Source organism: Pituophis catenifer, unplaced genomic scaffold (genome assembly GCF_029215685.1).
Source record: "Pituophis catenifer annectens isolate HBS135680 unplaced genomic scaffold, rPitCat1.0.hap2 SCAF_2, whole genome shotgun sequence".
Lineage (NCBI taxonomy): Eukaryota > Metazoa > Chordata > Lepidosauria > Squamata > Colubridae > Pituophis > Pituophis catenifer.
In genome coordinates, this window is record NW_027256882.1 from 132,060,630 (window position 1) to 132,077,727 (window position 17,098).

Here is a 17,098-nt window from a genome sequence, read left to right on the forward strand (position 1 = left end):
AGAGGACATGCCTAAAGGATGCAAGTCAGGAATAAATTTTGTTTAGAGACGTCCTAATATTGCAGCTGGGGCCACATAGTCTGTAGAACTCAATTTCCATTTGTTTCCACATTGTTTCCTTGTGCTGAGCTTTTTGTTAGAGTATAATATGCAGTATGTAGTGTGTATTTTGTTGTATATTAGTCTATACAAACTATGTACAGTATATACTCTGTGTTGCTCTTCAGCCCATTTTAGATTGAAACCAAATAAAGTCTGTTCATAACACACTGAATTCAATTGGTTTAGTAAGGCATTACATTTTTGAAATTCCTATTGTCAAACTTGTGAGCACCATATGCATGTTGAATTACCTTAGGACTTGCCAGGAGCTGTGTCTCACCTGGCTTTTCAAATATTTTGATATATGTTTAAAGGCCATTAATGGGAATTTGGAATGCTGCAAAACTAAAATCCAATCTCAACATCATCATTTCCAAAAATGCTTCTGGGTTCTTTAGGGGCACCATAAGATTTTTTTAAGTATATAAAAATGTGGTTGGCTACATAAACTACTTGAGGGATGACAAGGAGGCCAGAGCCAATAGGAAGCCTCATGTATCTTCAGATAAATTCATGACTTGTGATTGGTAATGCCTAGGACTACCAACTCAAGGTTGCAGAAATATGAATGACTATCAGTAGATAGAAAAGAGATACATAAAATATATATACTGTGTTTCCCTGAAAATAAGTTCCTGTCTTATATTGTTTTGAACCCTGAAATAAGCGCTTGGCCTTATTGCAGGGGTGGGCAACTGTGGCTCTTTTACAACCTGTGGACTTCAACTCTCAGAATTCCTGAGACAGCCAAGATAGATGTCTTGTTTTGGGGGAAATGGGGTATATATTGGCACCATGCTACCATCTAGTAATCTTCTAAAGTTTTATAGATAAGAGCTGATAGTTTTACCAACTTTATCAAGAATGAGCATGAAAAGCCAGTTGCTATATGATCTTCCCATTCCTGACAGAGATGATGGTCTAACAAAATGTTAAAGGAGTATTCCTATTGGGCACTCTAAATATAACTAAAATATATATTTTCACTACAACCGTGGGCTTCCAATGTGGCAGATATTGAAGCAAACAGATTTATTGTAAGTCACTTCTGAGGCATGGGTTCTTGATACTTTTCTTAATTAAGCCTGCTTTATGGAATACTTGCTTCCTAAAGGAAGATACTTCCATCATAGATAGGCAAATATACAATAATGTAGAATATCTCTCTCAACATGAATATATAGCTTGGACAGCACGTTTTGTAAACATGTTATCTATTCTGTGCTTTAGCTATGAATAGGGTTGCACTTTATCCTTTACTATAGACAAACATGATTTGCAATGAGATAAGCCTTTGCAGGCAAAGAAAGGTATTGCATGAAATGGCTGTTGAAAACCGTGTGAACGTAGCTGGGAAAGTCTCAGCTTGTACAGAGGCACATTCTTCTGAGTACCAGGGTGGGGTCTCCCACTCTCCCTCTGGCTTTTACTCATTCAGTCATAAACTGGTTTTTCAAGTCCTTCTTTTTTTTTTAAAGCAAGTTTTCATCACTGCTGTTGATCACCTGCACTTTGGGGTGGAGTTTTCCAGATTCCGCTTTTAACAATGTGCACACCTTCTCAACCTTTCCTGTCAGATCATCTCAACAGGAGCAGAGGCAGAAGCAGGTACAGCACACACACGCCTCCCATCACGACCCTTCCCGATATCAGCAACAGGGAGTTTCCCAGGATAACGCTGAGATGTTCAAAGGGGTGGCCAAAGGCTCGCCAAGTGGGAGCGCCCCAAACAAAGGGTCCCCAACCAAGCAATTCAAGTAAGTTGCTGAGTCTGTCAATTTTCTTTTTGCAGAATTGAATAAGAGCCGGTGTTAATAAGATAAACCTAAAGGGAGAACAATTGCCTACATATATCTTTAAAAAAAAAACAAAAAAACCTTAAATAATGTAAAGGCTAAGAATCCAGTCTTCTGTCTACTTGTGGGGCATAACCTCACTGAATTCAGTGGGATTTATTTATGAAGAGGCATACGTGATAAGGTACTCAACAAGATGCTAAGGAAAATAGTTTTTCCTGTTTAATAAAAGCAGTCCAGGTTCCTTCTTAGTTGCTTAAATAGATTGCAAGGAACAAGTATTATTTGCCTAACAGGATACCTGAAAACTAAAATCTGTTTTTGTCCCTTGTGCAAGTAGGCCAAAGTTGAACGTGAATTCTGTTTCTCTCATATCCGCCCATCAGCTCATCCCAATCCAGTATCCATGCTGGATGGGAATTTTAGGACTTGTAATTTAATATGCCTGAACGGCTTTAAGACTGGACAAACTTATAGCTCTTTTTCTCATAGAGAAACTTGTATATCAGTCAATATCTCTAAAGCAAGGAAATCTTAAAAGAGGTACTCTGTAACAATGATTGCCCCATGTAGTGGAAGAAAATACATACAATGGACATAACACTAGTTCTACTTTAAAGAGGTTTCCAGACTCCTTATTGTTTGAAATTATATTGATTATGGTCAGATTTTCTTTTTTAAAGGATGTGTATTTAGACAGCATGGATTTGACATTTCAAACACATGCACCCTCTTTTCTATTTTCCATTCGTTTAATTCCTACAAATATTTTCTAGTAGACATGTTATTTTTTAACATGTCTACTAGAAATATAATCCATCTGTCAGGTACCCTCTTTTGATCATCAGCTAGATTTGGCTACCTTTTTTTGTACACTGTAAAGACTAAGAATCTCATATTCCAAAAATCATATTGGGAGTTATCCATGGAATGTGGTATTGCCTTTTTGCTGGCATCGCTACAACTCTAAGAAGCATGTAATTCTTTTTTGCATCATACTAACAGAATAAGTAGCTGAAAAAGTGGGGAAAATATATTATCAGAGGGGCATTAATTTGTTAATTTCTCACTTTTCCTTTGGGAGCTCAACTCTTCTTATTTCTTCCACCCCCAACAATACCGTTGTGATGTTGGCTGAGCTAAGAGAGAATGAATGAAATGAATCAAAGTCACTCAAGATAGTCAATAGTTGGATGTTGATTAATTGTTTTCTTCTCTACCCAATTGTTCTCTCCATTTTGTTCCTGGTCTGGTGAAAGGCGGCAACTTTATCAGGAACTTAATTAGTCTCCAGAAGAAAATTTCATAATGCTACAAGTCTAATAAAAAGTAAAATCTGCCAAATTTAATAACCTTTGATCTTAGATAAATGCATAAGTAACGTTGCACTTGTGCCTACTGCTTCTGTATTTAGATAGATGGTGTACTTGAGGCTAAAATGTTGTGCAATATCCAGCCTGTCATTTCATATATAGTACACACAGTTGATAAAGTATATTATAATTATCATTTTAGAATGATTAATTCTCATATTTTTAAAGCAAAAAAAAAATATGAGTGTTGCAAAGGAAACAGCCAACAGCCAGGAAGTGATTCAGCAATAGATCAAATCACTTCCTGGAACAGGGACAAAAAATCTGGTTTTGCTTTATTTTCTGAAATGTTGAGAGGAATGGGTTTGCTCGATTTCCTGAGTTCTATTTCCTTTTTGAGAAGGAAAAAGATGTTACTGTTAGAAGGCTCGTCTGCTGAAGTCTCAGATGAAGCTGTGCTCATGAAAAGACGTGATTTGTAATGTTGATTACTTGTATAGTGGATACAGCTGCAAACACTGTATCCATCACAGATATCAATTATCAGATATCAATTATCAATTCTCCATGCTATGATAGCTTCAGGGTTTGTTGTTGTTGTTGTTGTTGTTGTTGTTGTTCTGTTTATTTTCTTTCTTAACTACACTTTTCAAAATGTATGCCTCCCCTGAATTTTTAGATCCCTCCATCTTGTTGAAAGGTGGAATCATTTTGACACAACAAAAGGAGCAGCACTTACAAAAATGATTTTCTTATTATTATGAACATCTTAGACTAGCAACAAAATATTGTACTGATTAGAACATTGCTGGGTTCCATCAGCCATGGCGTCTTCCAGGAGATTCCATTCCACTCCAGTTTTTTATCTCTTCTCCCAACCAACTGAATGTTCAATCCTCAATGCCTATATTAGGAATTCATTCCTCAGATTTTTGTCCTTTTTAAATTTTCTCATCCATCTGAATTTCACTTGTTTTCTTCTGAAGTTTGGGAGGAGCAAGAAAAAATGATGGAAATACTTTGGTTAAAAAAGAAAACATTTACTGCAGTCTTTCCATTCATCGCCAGCATCTATTTTGCCTTTTTATTATAGTGCCTAACCATGGATTTGCGAATATATTTTTTGAGCCTAAGAATACTGTGGGCTAGTGAAAAGCCTAGAGAAAAGGCTTCTATTCAAATGACAACTGAAAAGAGAGAGAGAATTCATTAGGTTTTACTCAAAGGTAGCAGAACTCAAAAATAATCTTGGTTACAAGTTCTTACTTTACTTCTCAAATTTTACAATCAAATGTCTTGATTTTATGGTATAGCATCAGCTGCATTTTTTTGGGTAGTTTATCCAGAGCATTATGAAGAATGTGATTGTTTGTTTAGGTGACTTTCTTGAAGCTAATCAGGTAGCTTATCTTGAAACAAATTGAAGGTATAATATTGTTTCTTTACTTTTCTAGATTGCACCTCACTTATGCAATAAATGTGCAATATGAAGTATGTAGCTGAAGTAGATGTACAATGTTAGTACTTTGTCAAAACTAAAAGTCTCTCAGCTATGAGAATTCTTGAATGTAAATTATGTGGGACTATTTCATTGCATACTCTCTATGCAGCATTTTTATATTGTATATACTTATCTGAGAATTAGTCCTATAGGGCATTAACATGGTACTGTTGACTTCTCAGGGGAAAATATACAGCGGATAAAGAAATCCATGGTGATGTTATAAAACCCATCCATCTGAATTAGAAATGTTTCAAGAATTCCACTGATTTGCAGTATATATGTTTGTAATAAACAATGAAAAGAATTTGGTTTGCATCCCTGGCTGATGTATGCATGTGGGCAAGGGTGTGTGCTTCAATGTGCACAATAACTCCGTGGTGAATGCTTTCACTAGGAGAGAGTTCTACCATATTGCTGGAGGAAGCTGTCTTGTATTTACTGACACTATGGCTATATTCCCCAATCATGTTAATCATACTTGGCTCTGTTTAGTGCAAGATGTGAATGCAGTAATTGTGGCTTTTAAATAATTATTTATTTTATTGCAAAACCGAGTCAATTAAGAAGCAGCTGTCCAGGATTTTAGCCTGCAAGGAATATTTTTACTAATGATGCTAAATAGTAAGGTTTCATTTTTTTAAACATGTAAAGTATATTCTATTCTAAACCAAAATACAATGGTCAGTTCAAAAGAACAGCAATGATAAATTTTAATCCATTTTCTTTTATGGGCTGTCCTTGAGATGTGGGCTTTCTGATAAAGATCAGCAATGTGGTTTTCTTGTGATAGTTTTCTCTGGTAATTTCAATAAACATGACCCGGATTCCAGAAAGATGTAGAATTGTGATATGCTATGATGTAAAGTAACACCTCTGAAAATGTAGAATATCTATATTAACCTGATAATATATTCTTCCTACTTTACAGTATATCTAGAACATCTATAGTTAGATACATATGGCTTTATATTCAGCTGAGTCTGTGTATTCTAAATCTGTTATTTGTTCTTTTGTGTTGTCAATTGGTTTTTCTTCACCAAAACAAAAGGCAAATGACACTGGTGGTGTAAACCCATGCAACTATAAGCAACTATAAGATGCATGGACTTCAACTCCCAGCATGCTGGCTGGGGAATTCTGGGATTTGACATCCATGCATTTTAAAGTTGCTGAGGTTGAGAAACACCAGTTTAGACTAACTGGGATTGCCTTCCCAAAACTCCCCTCAAATGTGAGCAAATTCCAAACATATTCAGTGGGCTTTAGTCTTGGGAAAGTCTGGTTTAGATTTTGGATCCAAGATTATGATGTTTCATTTAGTTTTCCAGATTTTGCTTTTGATACAAAAAACTTTTGTAGCTTCTGAATCCATTGTAATTTAATATAAATCTATCCATGCTATCCCTGTTTTACAGTCTATGTAACATGGCTGGCAGTGTTCTGAACATGTTCACTGTTTTTATTTATTATGCCTGCCTGCTTGTCATGCAGCTCAGGGCAATGAACAAAACAACCGAGAGGGCAAATAAGCTAAAAAATGTAATTAAAAACATTTCATGCCAAGGGCAGTTTAGGCATTGAAACAATTAAGATGGGCTTCTGATTCATTACCTGAAGGATGAGCTGGATCTTCAAGGCTTTTTAAAAGACAGGCAGGGTCAAAGCCATCCAGGGGGAATACTGTTCCGAATAGTGACAGAGGAGGCACATCGGCTTGTCCAACAAGATAAAACTTGAATGATGGAACTTGGAGAAGGTCAACTCAATCAGATACAGGCAGAAGAAATAGGAGACCTGAAGAACTTTATAAATGAGAACCAGCACCTTGAATTGGAAGCCCATTGGCAATTAATGCTGCTTGTATAGTAGTGGTATTCCATGGGAGGGGATATCCATAGCTACTCATGCTATGCTGCATTCTACCTATAGCTTGAGTTGTGTTGAAAGGCAGTCCCAGGTAAAGAGCACATCCCAGTGGTCCAAAGACAAAAAAAGGAGCGCACAGAGGGCCAGTTCAGCAGTTCGGATCCTTAGTGCAGGTTTCCTACGTGAGCAGGGGGTTGGACTAGATGACCTCCAAGGTCCCTTCCAACTCTGTTACTGTTAATGTGTTAACATGCAGCTTCTTCAAGGCTGCATCTAGCATCTCTTAGCCTCTCCTTAATCTAAAGACATCTTTTCCTAGGATTAAGGTCCACCATAGGTGAAGGATGATCTCAGGAGACCCTGCCGCTTTAAGTTTTTGCTCTTTGCATGCTCTGAAATAACATTTTGGCTTTGAATTTACATATAGATACACCATACATAATAAGACATGCCAAGCAATTATGTTATATCATGTATTCTGAGTTCCAATCTTTATGCTCCTGAGATCAGATTTGTTTTAGGAAACTTATTAAGCTCCTCCATATGCAGTCTGATGCGCAAAACATCCTCAATATGCTTTATTTCAATGGTGTTTTACAGTATTACCACCCACAAACCACCACCACCCAGCTCAGCTTTCATTCAGTAGTTGAGTGTAGAGAATGGCAGCCTAGCCTGAGATATCAGCTAATCAGCATTCAGTTTCTCTGTTCAAACATGCCACAGTTTACAGTTCCACTCCCTGGACCTGTTTCTAGAACTCCGTGAATTCATAAGCAGCACAAAGGAAGCAAAGATTTATAAAGAGGCAAAAAAAAGTTTCAGGCATCTCCTCCATATGCACAGTCCATGAATTTGTCTTCATGAATTTCATTGCGTTGCTCTATTGCCTTGCAAAGCCATTCACTAAGGTAGTCAGTTACGTGGGAGATGGAACAGGTAAATTGTTTGGAGGACCTGTAGCAAAAGCAGAGAATCTAAACATGGCTTTTGGGTTCATGGTAATGGTAATGAAGTTATTGACAAACTGCATATTTTGCTACAAATCTTTCAGGTAAGTGTCTGCACTTGGCAGGAGCTGGATGTCAGGGACCACAGTGGATAGTCTGTCCATTCGAGAATAATATATTTTCAACCATAGCAGAATCAGAGAGAAGATGAAAAAGATTTCACTTTTAGGATGTTAAAAGAAGTATCATATTTATGATTTTGCAGAACATACCACAGCTTTGCAACTGGAGAAATGTGATTGGCTTGGTGCAGGGTATTTCAAACTACCCATAATTGTTGCCAACTAGTTGACAGCTATGAACAAGGCACTTTTCTTCAAGCCTAACTTTTTGGGAGAGGACAAAACTCCTTGATACAAAAGCAATTGCATAACTAGTTGGCATGGAAGCCTTTGTATTAGCTGAAAACATTTAGGAGTAGTAGAGGTGAGAATAATTACTGATTTGTAAGAAAATAGAAGATTGTAGATAATCTGACATAGGCTGGGCTGATACAGGCTGGCTGCAGTTATTTTACCTTGGTAAGGAAATATAAAACAAACAAACAAACAAACGCATTTGGTCACTCTTTTAGAAAAAGACTGTCCTGAATGCAGTTGGTAGTTATTTCTGAATCTGTTATTCCAGAGAGATGCTTTGAAGCTGCCCTGGCTTGATTTCATTATATAAGCTTTGAGGAGAGCAAGCATCGGCTTTATCATGTACACCAAATAGGAAACATGATGAGATAAGCTAATTCTACTTTATTGTAAAGCTACATTAACCAAACTTTACAAGTTTGAAAGTACAAATTTCCCACCATTTTCTTCACAGCTTAAAAAACTAGCGAGTGTCCCTTCTGAGCTTCTTGCCCTGCCCAATATCCAGCTCTGTCTCTTATCTCACCATTCCCTAGGCAGCATCACTTTCAGAGGTGGGTTTCATCAGGTTCTGACCAGTTCTGGAGAACTGGTAGCGGAAATTTTAAGTAGTTCGGAGAACCTGTAGTAAAAATTCTGACTGGCCCCGTCCTCATCTATTCTCTGCCTACCAAGTCCCAGCTAATTGGGAGGAAATGGGGATTTTGCAGTAACCTTCCCCTGGAGGGTGGTGGGAATGGAGATTTTACAGTATCCTTCCTCTACCATGCCCACCATGCCATGCCCACCAAGCCACACCCACAGAACCAATGGTAAAAAATTTTGAAACCCATCACTGATAACTTTGCCCTGTCTCCCAAGGTCTCTCCTGCCTACTATTATAGGACATGCGTGCTTGGGATGGTAGGAAGGATCCAAAGGAGAGGATTCTGAACTCTCCAATTCAGACAGAATAACAGAGTTGGAAGGGACCTTGGAGGTCTTCTAGTCCAACCCCCTGCTCAAGTAGGAAACCCTATACCATTCCAGACAAATGGTTGTCCAATCTGTTCTTTATAACCTTCAGTGATGGAGCATTCACAATTTCTAAAGCCAAGCTGTTCCACTGATTGATTGTTTAACTGTTAGGAAATGTCTCCTTAGTTCTAGGTTGGTTCTCTCCTTGATTAGTTTCCATCCTTTGCTTCTTGTCCTGCCTTCAGATGCTTTGGAAAATAAGTTGGCTCCCTCTTCTTTGTAGCAATCCTTTAGTTATTGGAACACTGCTATCATGTCACTCCTAGTCCTTCTTTTCATTAAATCTCATTTCCTAATTTGATTTCCATTTGGGAACTCCCACAACCAGAAAATGTATCTCCAGAGGACATATGTATGGGTTAAATGGTGGGAAAATCATGGAGTTAAGGAAGCAGCTAGCAAAAAATATTTGATGTAAATAGACAGGAAGAATTATTTAAATGAGAGGAAGAGTTAGCATAAATCCTGCAAAAGAGAGACCAGCCTCGTCAACTATTTAGAACCTTTTGAAATATAAACCAGGAATAAGAAGGGGATGATCAGTTGTCCCTATGAGTAGTTGGGCTTCCAGACAAGTGATGGTTGTTAGATCCACCCTGTACCAAAGACTCCTAAGTAAGGCGTGTGTGTGTGACTTCAATTCATATCCTACCTTTTCTTCAATCAGTTCATGAGGACAGGTGTGATTTATTTTGCCCAGATGTTTTTTTCTTGGAAAGCTAAGTAGGAGGCCTCTCCCTCTAGCATTTGAATTTCCCACAGTGCCCTAGAGCATCTGGTATGGCATGCAATTTGCTCAGAAATTGCAGAAACCTTTGGATGATGGGCAGCATCCCAAACTCATCAACTATTGCCAGTTAAATTCAATGACTTGTAAAAACAGGTAGACAAGCCAAAATAAGTGAGTCAGTAATGGCATGTTACTAAATGCTAGACACTATCATTGTCCTTCCTGGCCATCTTAAAAGAAGCACATAGAACTTTTCAATCCTGTGCATTTAGAGAGAACTTCTGCTGATGGGGAAAGGCCAAAGTCCAGAGAACAAGAAAGAATTCTCTGTGAACATACATTGTTCTCTCCCCCCTAATTCCTGCATGGGTTTCTTTTATTTAAAAAAAAAGGTGGGTCAACATAACACCCTGAGTCACAATGTTATGGTTTCTTACATTCCATGCCATGAACAATAGAGTGTGAACAAGCATCTTGAAACTGTGACTTTCCTTTGGTTGGTCTATAGAAAGGGACTTCATGAAAGCAAATACATTGATAGATTTGTCTCAACATGCCTGAGAAGCAATGTAGAATGACTCACATTCCTTCTAGTTTGGCAGGAAATAACACTGGAATTCTGGGTGGTGCTCAAGTATTTGCTACCATGTCTCCTCCTCATTCCTGGGAGGGGAAGGCGATGAGGCTGAGCAGGAGACAAGCAGATTGTGCAATTGACTGAAAAGAATGACAAACTAGTTTCTATTTCCAGGCTGCGGGGGCCAATGACCTCTGAGGAGTGGAGTGGGAGAAAAGAAATCATTACACAGGTGTATAATTTTTTCCCCCAGCTACAGTGTTCCTGTTATTATTTAAGTGCTAACAAGTTGACATTAGATACAAGAAATTGCAGTAATGCAGAAGCAGGGGCAACCTTATGCTTGGAACTCCAAAAGGTGGAACTGGAGCCATTTGGTGGTAATTTTAGGGTGCCAAATTTCAAGTTAAACAGTAGGAGAAAGTTTTGAATGTTAATCCTTTTCTACAGTAAAAACAAATCTGCTTTAGGAGGTAAGTGTTGCTGAGCACATTGTAAGCCGCCCTGAGTCTTCGGAGAAGGGCGGCATATAAATCAAATTAAAAAAAAAAAAAAAAAAGTGTGCCCTCTTTTGCCTGACACATTTTGAGCAATGGCTGGGAAGCTATTTTTCAGCAATGTTATCGCTGCATTCTGTACCTGAATTTGGTATCGAATAGGAGCTGGCCTCCCATGCCTCCCCAAAAAAATCATCCAACATTATAACTATCTTTGTATGATATGCTAAACTAAAGCATACCAAGGTTAGGCTTAATATGCTGTCCAAACTTGCAGTCCTGACTTGCCATAATCACAGTTTGGAATCATAGTTTAGAGCAGTGTTTCTCAACATTGGCAAGTTTAAGGTGGGTGGACTTCAACTCCCAGAATTCCTCAACCAGCTTGGGAAAATCCACCCTTCTTAAACTTGCCAAGATGGTTTAGAGTATGTTTATTTTCCTTGACTGTGCTCTCAAAACTGTAATACCAGAAATAATCCCATCCCTTCATCCTCTAGAAACAGGGTCAGGTAGCAAGAACATACCAAATCTGCTCCTATGGTATATGTAGCTCAAGTTGAACTATTACCTGTTTGGGGCTTTTTGAGAGTATTCTGAGAAGAGTAAAAAAAAAAACAAAAAGTGAGAGACTGCCCGAGAAAGAATGACATTGCTTACTCATGTATGGGCCTGTCCTGCAAACACAGTTTATGCGTCTATGAAAATATGATGTTCCTGAAACATAAAAGCTTCCTTTGAAGAACAACATCTAGATTGAATAAAATTAATTAAACAACATTTTGTTGCAATGTCAACCATTTTTTCTGGAAGGGCTGGTTCATTTCCCTACATATTGCCAACGGTATTATTTTCACATGCTTATGTATCAATATCCCTCCTTTCTTTGGAGGATCAGCACACACTATTCCACAATAATAAGTTATTCTAGGATTATTACTGTTCTAGTAATGTATGATTAACAAATGAGAGGGCTTAAATTGGATTTTAATTTTAAAGACCAGTCAGCATTTTAGTTGTAATGCCATGAAACTCTTTGTGAATCTCTTAAAGGTTTTGAGTTCTAACTATTTATGATCCCATTGATTTTGTCTCATTGAAATGATAGGATGTGTTTTAAGACATACAACCCTGATGTACAGAAAGCTTTTGATTATTTTCTGGTCTACTTAGAAAGGCTACTACCTATTGTGAGGAGAGGGTGCTTCCAGATGACCAGCCTCTCCGTTGACTTAAGGGCCAAACTGGATTTTGCACAGCAAATTAAAGAAAATGCTCCAGTGTAGGAAGAATTAAGACTCCTTCTGTAAAGTGTATTATACTATGATTCTTATTAGGGATGTTCACAGGGTGTGGACAAACAAAACCAAGATGGCAGTATAGTCAAAGCTCCACCTATTTTTTTATGTGCCTCATGGAGCTTCAGTTGTATTATTGTCACTGCCATCTTAAGGTTCTTTGATCACATAAAGCCCAGTTTCTTATACTTTGTTTTCCATTTTATTATTATGTTCTTTATGTTGCAATTAATATCTCTGCAACCTGGAGGCTGTTCTTTTCACATGGTTACGTGAAGGTTTTGTAGAATGCCTGGTTCCCAAATAGTAATAGCACTTAGACTTATATACCACTTCATAGTGCTTTTACAGCCCTCTCTAAATGGTTTACAGAGTCAGCATATTACCCCCAACAATCTGAGTCCTCATTTTACCCATCTAGGAAGGATGAAGGCTGAGTCAATCTTGAGCCAGTGAGATTTGAATTGCCGAATTGCATCTAGCAGTCAGCTGAGGTAGCCTGCAGTACTGCACTCTACCCACTGGACTACCTTGGCTCAAATGGTTTAAACACACCTGGTGTATGATATTTTACAATTTATGATGACAATGGGCACCACTTATATTGATATTAACATTTATTAGTTGATATAAAATGGCTTTGTTTTATCTTATAGTAGTTGAGAGGTTGTATTATCTGCCTCTGATATTTAGTAAGCATTAAAATTTGATGGAAAAATGAAGTAATAATTAAAATATGGGACTTAACTGTCAATGAGTTCAGAGTTTTTGAGTTTGTTTGTGAATATCAGAGTTGTCAAACTCGCGGCCTGCGGGCCAGATGCATCATGCACTGGTCACACCAATGCCCAGTTTAGCAAAGGGAGAAAAAGTCACGATACGTCATGTGACAACACCGTAATGATGTGAGTTTGACACCCCTGGTGTATATTATATAATTCCTGCTCAAGATACAAGCTTAGTTGTTGAAAAGCTAATGAAGAAAATGAGGTGGTGTCTAGAGGAGGTGTCATGAACTGAAGATGGCGCGGAAATGTAGAGTCGACAATCACAGCCAAAGACCAAGGAATTAATGAGTAAACTGATTCCTTGGAACCTCTCCAGATAAGGAGAGAATGAGAGATCATCCACATGTGCTCTGGACAGCTGCTCCTCATAAGGCGATCGTGTGACAGATGTTTTCTGAGGTTCTGAACACTGGAAAACAGTGTGATTAGCCATCTTGCTTGTGACCGTAGCAGAACTTTTTAAAGGACACTAAGTTTGCAAACCTCACTTTTTATCCACTTTCAGAAATTTCCTATAAATAATCTTTAATCTATTAAGAGACCTTTGGAACAACCAGTTTGAAAAATCTTAACTACGTGAGGCTATCTTCAACCATGAACAAAAGAATAATTAATTACAAGCTTAAGAACTTAAAAGAATTTGAAATAAATAGCAGAAAGCTAAACAAGATTTTGATCTCAAGTAACTTCCAAATGGATAAATGGTCCAGATAAATTTGGAATATTGTGTTTTACTGTAAAATGTTGGTATTAACTATAAAAAATAAACATTTTTTATGAGAAACATTTTTATTTTTTCTATCCTGGCAGTTGCAAGTTAATAACAAAAGATAATTGATTTTAGGAGCTGGACAGTAGAGGAGACAAAAGAGTTTAAGCAACAGAAAAAAATACAAGCTGGATGAAACTTAATACTGGGACTTATAAAACAATACAAAACACAATAAGATCAGAAATATTAAAGGAGATCTTTGATGAATGGAGCAGGGGTGGGTTCCACTTAACTTTACTACTGGTTTGCAGCGGGGACGCGTGCGCACACGTTTGCTTCTGCGCATGCAATATCAATATTATCGGTCATAATGCCTGCCCCTATGGATAGACTATGAACAAAAATTGTTAACGAATGACAAATATGGAGAAAATTTATTTGACAAAATAAAAAAAGTACAGAATGTGAAACTATAAATGACAGGCAAAGAGAATGATTTGGAAATACAAATGATAAACTAAAATGACCTAAAAAATGTTATCTTATTGGATCTACAAAAGAAGCTTGTTAAAGACTTGAAGCTATCTGTATGATGGGATAAAGGAGAATGGAAAAGAAATCAAATCCTATGGTAATATTTGATTGAATTAAAGATTAAAATTCTTAGGAGTAAAACGAAAGGTTGGTTTATTTGAGCAAGGTTAATATAAGATTATTTTTTTTTCAATGTTTGAGCAATTATTTATCGAATTTTTGCTGATACCAGAATTGAATTTATGTTTTATGAATTTGCTTTTAGGTAAGGGATGAGATATGAGATGAGGAGATATCTGTTTAACTTTAAAAGGAGTGAATAATTATTAAATTTGTTTATACTTAATGTAATGAAGATTGGAAATAACTTTTTATATAACCATTTTATTTTTCTTTATCTATTTCTTATTCTTTTTTCTTCTTACTTTTTCTTTCTTACTGCTCTTTTTATTTTTTTCATTCTCTTCTTTTTTCTCTAAGTTTAGTCTGTATTAGCTTATACATCTGTAATAATTATATAATATATATATATGCTGAAATTTGAAATGTAATCAGAAACTAAGTATAAAAATTAATTTCTACTCTTAGCATTTTCTTTCTTTCAGGAAAAACTTCAATAATTTAACACATCTCTTTTGTAAATCCAAGATAAGAAAATTCCAAATTATTCTTCTGATTTGTTATTTGCATGTCCTCTTTAGTTACTAAGACATCAGCCAGTTTTAAAGGTAAATTCATTTGGTATCTTTTTCCATATCAGTCTTGTAGTCTGGGTTTTTCTTAAAATCCATTTTCAAATCCACATTCAAATCAGATCCAATCTCTGTTTTATCCAATAAAATCTGTTCTTCTATAGTGTTTGTTGAATCTATTTTTATAATATTAGACAATCTTGTGAATAATTTCTGAGTATATTGTTCCCAAACAATCTTAATTAGAGTATTGCTCCATTGCATTAATGGGTCTTTTCTCTAATAGGCATCCTTAGTTGCCTCTGGTCAACCTTCATATCTCCCTTTATCATTATTCTTTATTCAGCAAAACTTTTCCATGGGAGAATTTCTTACAGTTAAATTTAAAATTTTCATATACTCTTTTATAAAATGTTAAGTGCCTCACCTCACACTGAATGTAGATCAATATCTACATTCCGATTCTCACGGCCCACTGGAGCACAAAATGGGAGTGATGAAAACTCTACACCACTGGGCTAAACATTTGCCTATCAGCAAAGATGGAAAAGAAAAAGAATTAAAACACATCAAGGAAGCCCTCAGAACTTGTGGCTATCCCAATTGGATCTTCATCAAATCCAAAAAAAGACCCAGCAGGAGCTCCTCCATAACAAACAAAGAAGAGAACAAGCAAAGCAATGTTGTCATTCCATACGTTGCAGGAATATCTGAAAAGCTCAGGAGGATTTTCAACCAACGTAATATACATATACACTTTAAACCCCGAAATACACTATGGCAGGAGCTTGTTCACCCCAAGGATAAAACACCCAGACACAAACAGACCAATATGATATATGCAGTACAATACACAATGATGTGTACATTGGAGAAACAAAACAACCACTTCATAAAGTCATGGCACAACATAGGAGAACAAACCCACCAGGACAAAATTCAGTAGTCCATCTGCATTTGAAAGACTTCAGTCTTATGAAGTCCAAATTCTGTGCAGAGAGGACTCCTGGTTTGAAAGAAGGGTCAAAGAGGCCATCCACATTAATATTGAACAGCCCTCTCTCAACAGAGGGGGAGGGATATGACACCACCTATCTCCTGTTTACAAGACAATCCTTTCAGCAGTTCCAAGAAGCTTCCACATCCATTTGCACTGTTGAGGGTACAGATAAATCCCCAAGTGGCCTCAATGACTCTCAGAAAGAGTGCTAACAACCAGATGACTGCAAGGAATATAATTTTTTCCATCCTCCACCATTCAGTCAGAACTAAAGAAGCTTCCTGGATGAGAAGCAAAACATCTTCAAGGAAAAACAAAGTCCAATTGCCTTTTCGGAAAAAAAAAGCACCTTTGGGTCAATTCAAGATTACTTGCTATTCATAAAATTCAACAAGCTTCAACAATTAATACTGTCTCGATCCCTCTTTAGTTGCCAACCATTTACTTCCTTGATTAAAATTCTTCTTCCCAGAGTTCTTCTGGATTTTTAAGACTCCAGTTTCCTTTGGTAGTTCATTAGCACCTTTGCTGACTCCAGCTTCCTTTGCTAACTCATTTCTGCCTCCTAAGGGAAAGTCATCTTTTGGGAAACAGAGCTGATTCTAACTTTCATTTATAAAATAACTTTTATTTATAAATAAATATTTATAAAATAACTTTTATTTATCTCCTTTCTAAAACAGTTTGTTTTGTGGTATAGACTGCTTTGTGTCTCTGTGACAGGTTCACAGAGAGGTATGGCATCCTGTAACTTAAGGGTGTCAAACTGGTGGGCCGTGGGCCAGATGCGTCACGTGCAGGCCACACCCACCCCAGCTGCGCGAAGGGAAAAAAATCATGAAACGTCACATGACAGCAACATGATGCCGCGAGTTTGGCACCCATACTGTAACTCATCACAGACATCATTAGACAAACATCAGAAGATTCTAATTTGAAAGTTATTAGATTAGAAGATTTTGGACGGGGAGGTATCTCATGGTTTTCTTTGACTTACGTGCACATTAAGGACATAAGAGCGCTAATCATTCTTTCTCGCAAAAGATTTGTGTTTTATTTGTTACTTATTATTTAGAACATTCAGATAGTCCTCAACTTGCAACCACAATTGACCCCAAAATTTCTGTTGCTAAGCAAGATGTTTGTTAAGTGAATTTTGCCTCATTTTACGACTGTTCTTACCACACCTGTTAAGTGAATCACTGAGGGAACACAGTTGTTAAGCGAATCTGGCTTTCCTATTGACTTTGCTTGTCAGAAGGTCACAAAAGGGGATCACATGACCCTGAGGCACTGCAACCGT

At 37.1% G+C, this 17,098-nt stretch overlaps 1 protein-coding gene across 1 annotated transcript in view; it reads left to right on the top strand.

The window, feature by feature from the left end:
• The first annotated feature begins 1,648 nt into the window (after positions 1-1,648).
• EVPL (envoplakin) overlaps positions 1,649-17,098 on the top strand; it is a 47,033-nt gene continuing 31,583 nt past the window's right edge. The window contains 2 exon segments of the mRNA XM_070937538.1: positions 1,649-1,673; positions 1,676-1,859. Of these exon segments, the coding sequence (XP_070793639.1) occupies positions 1,649-1,673; positions 1,676-1,859 (209 nt within the window).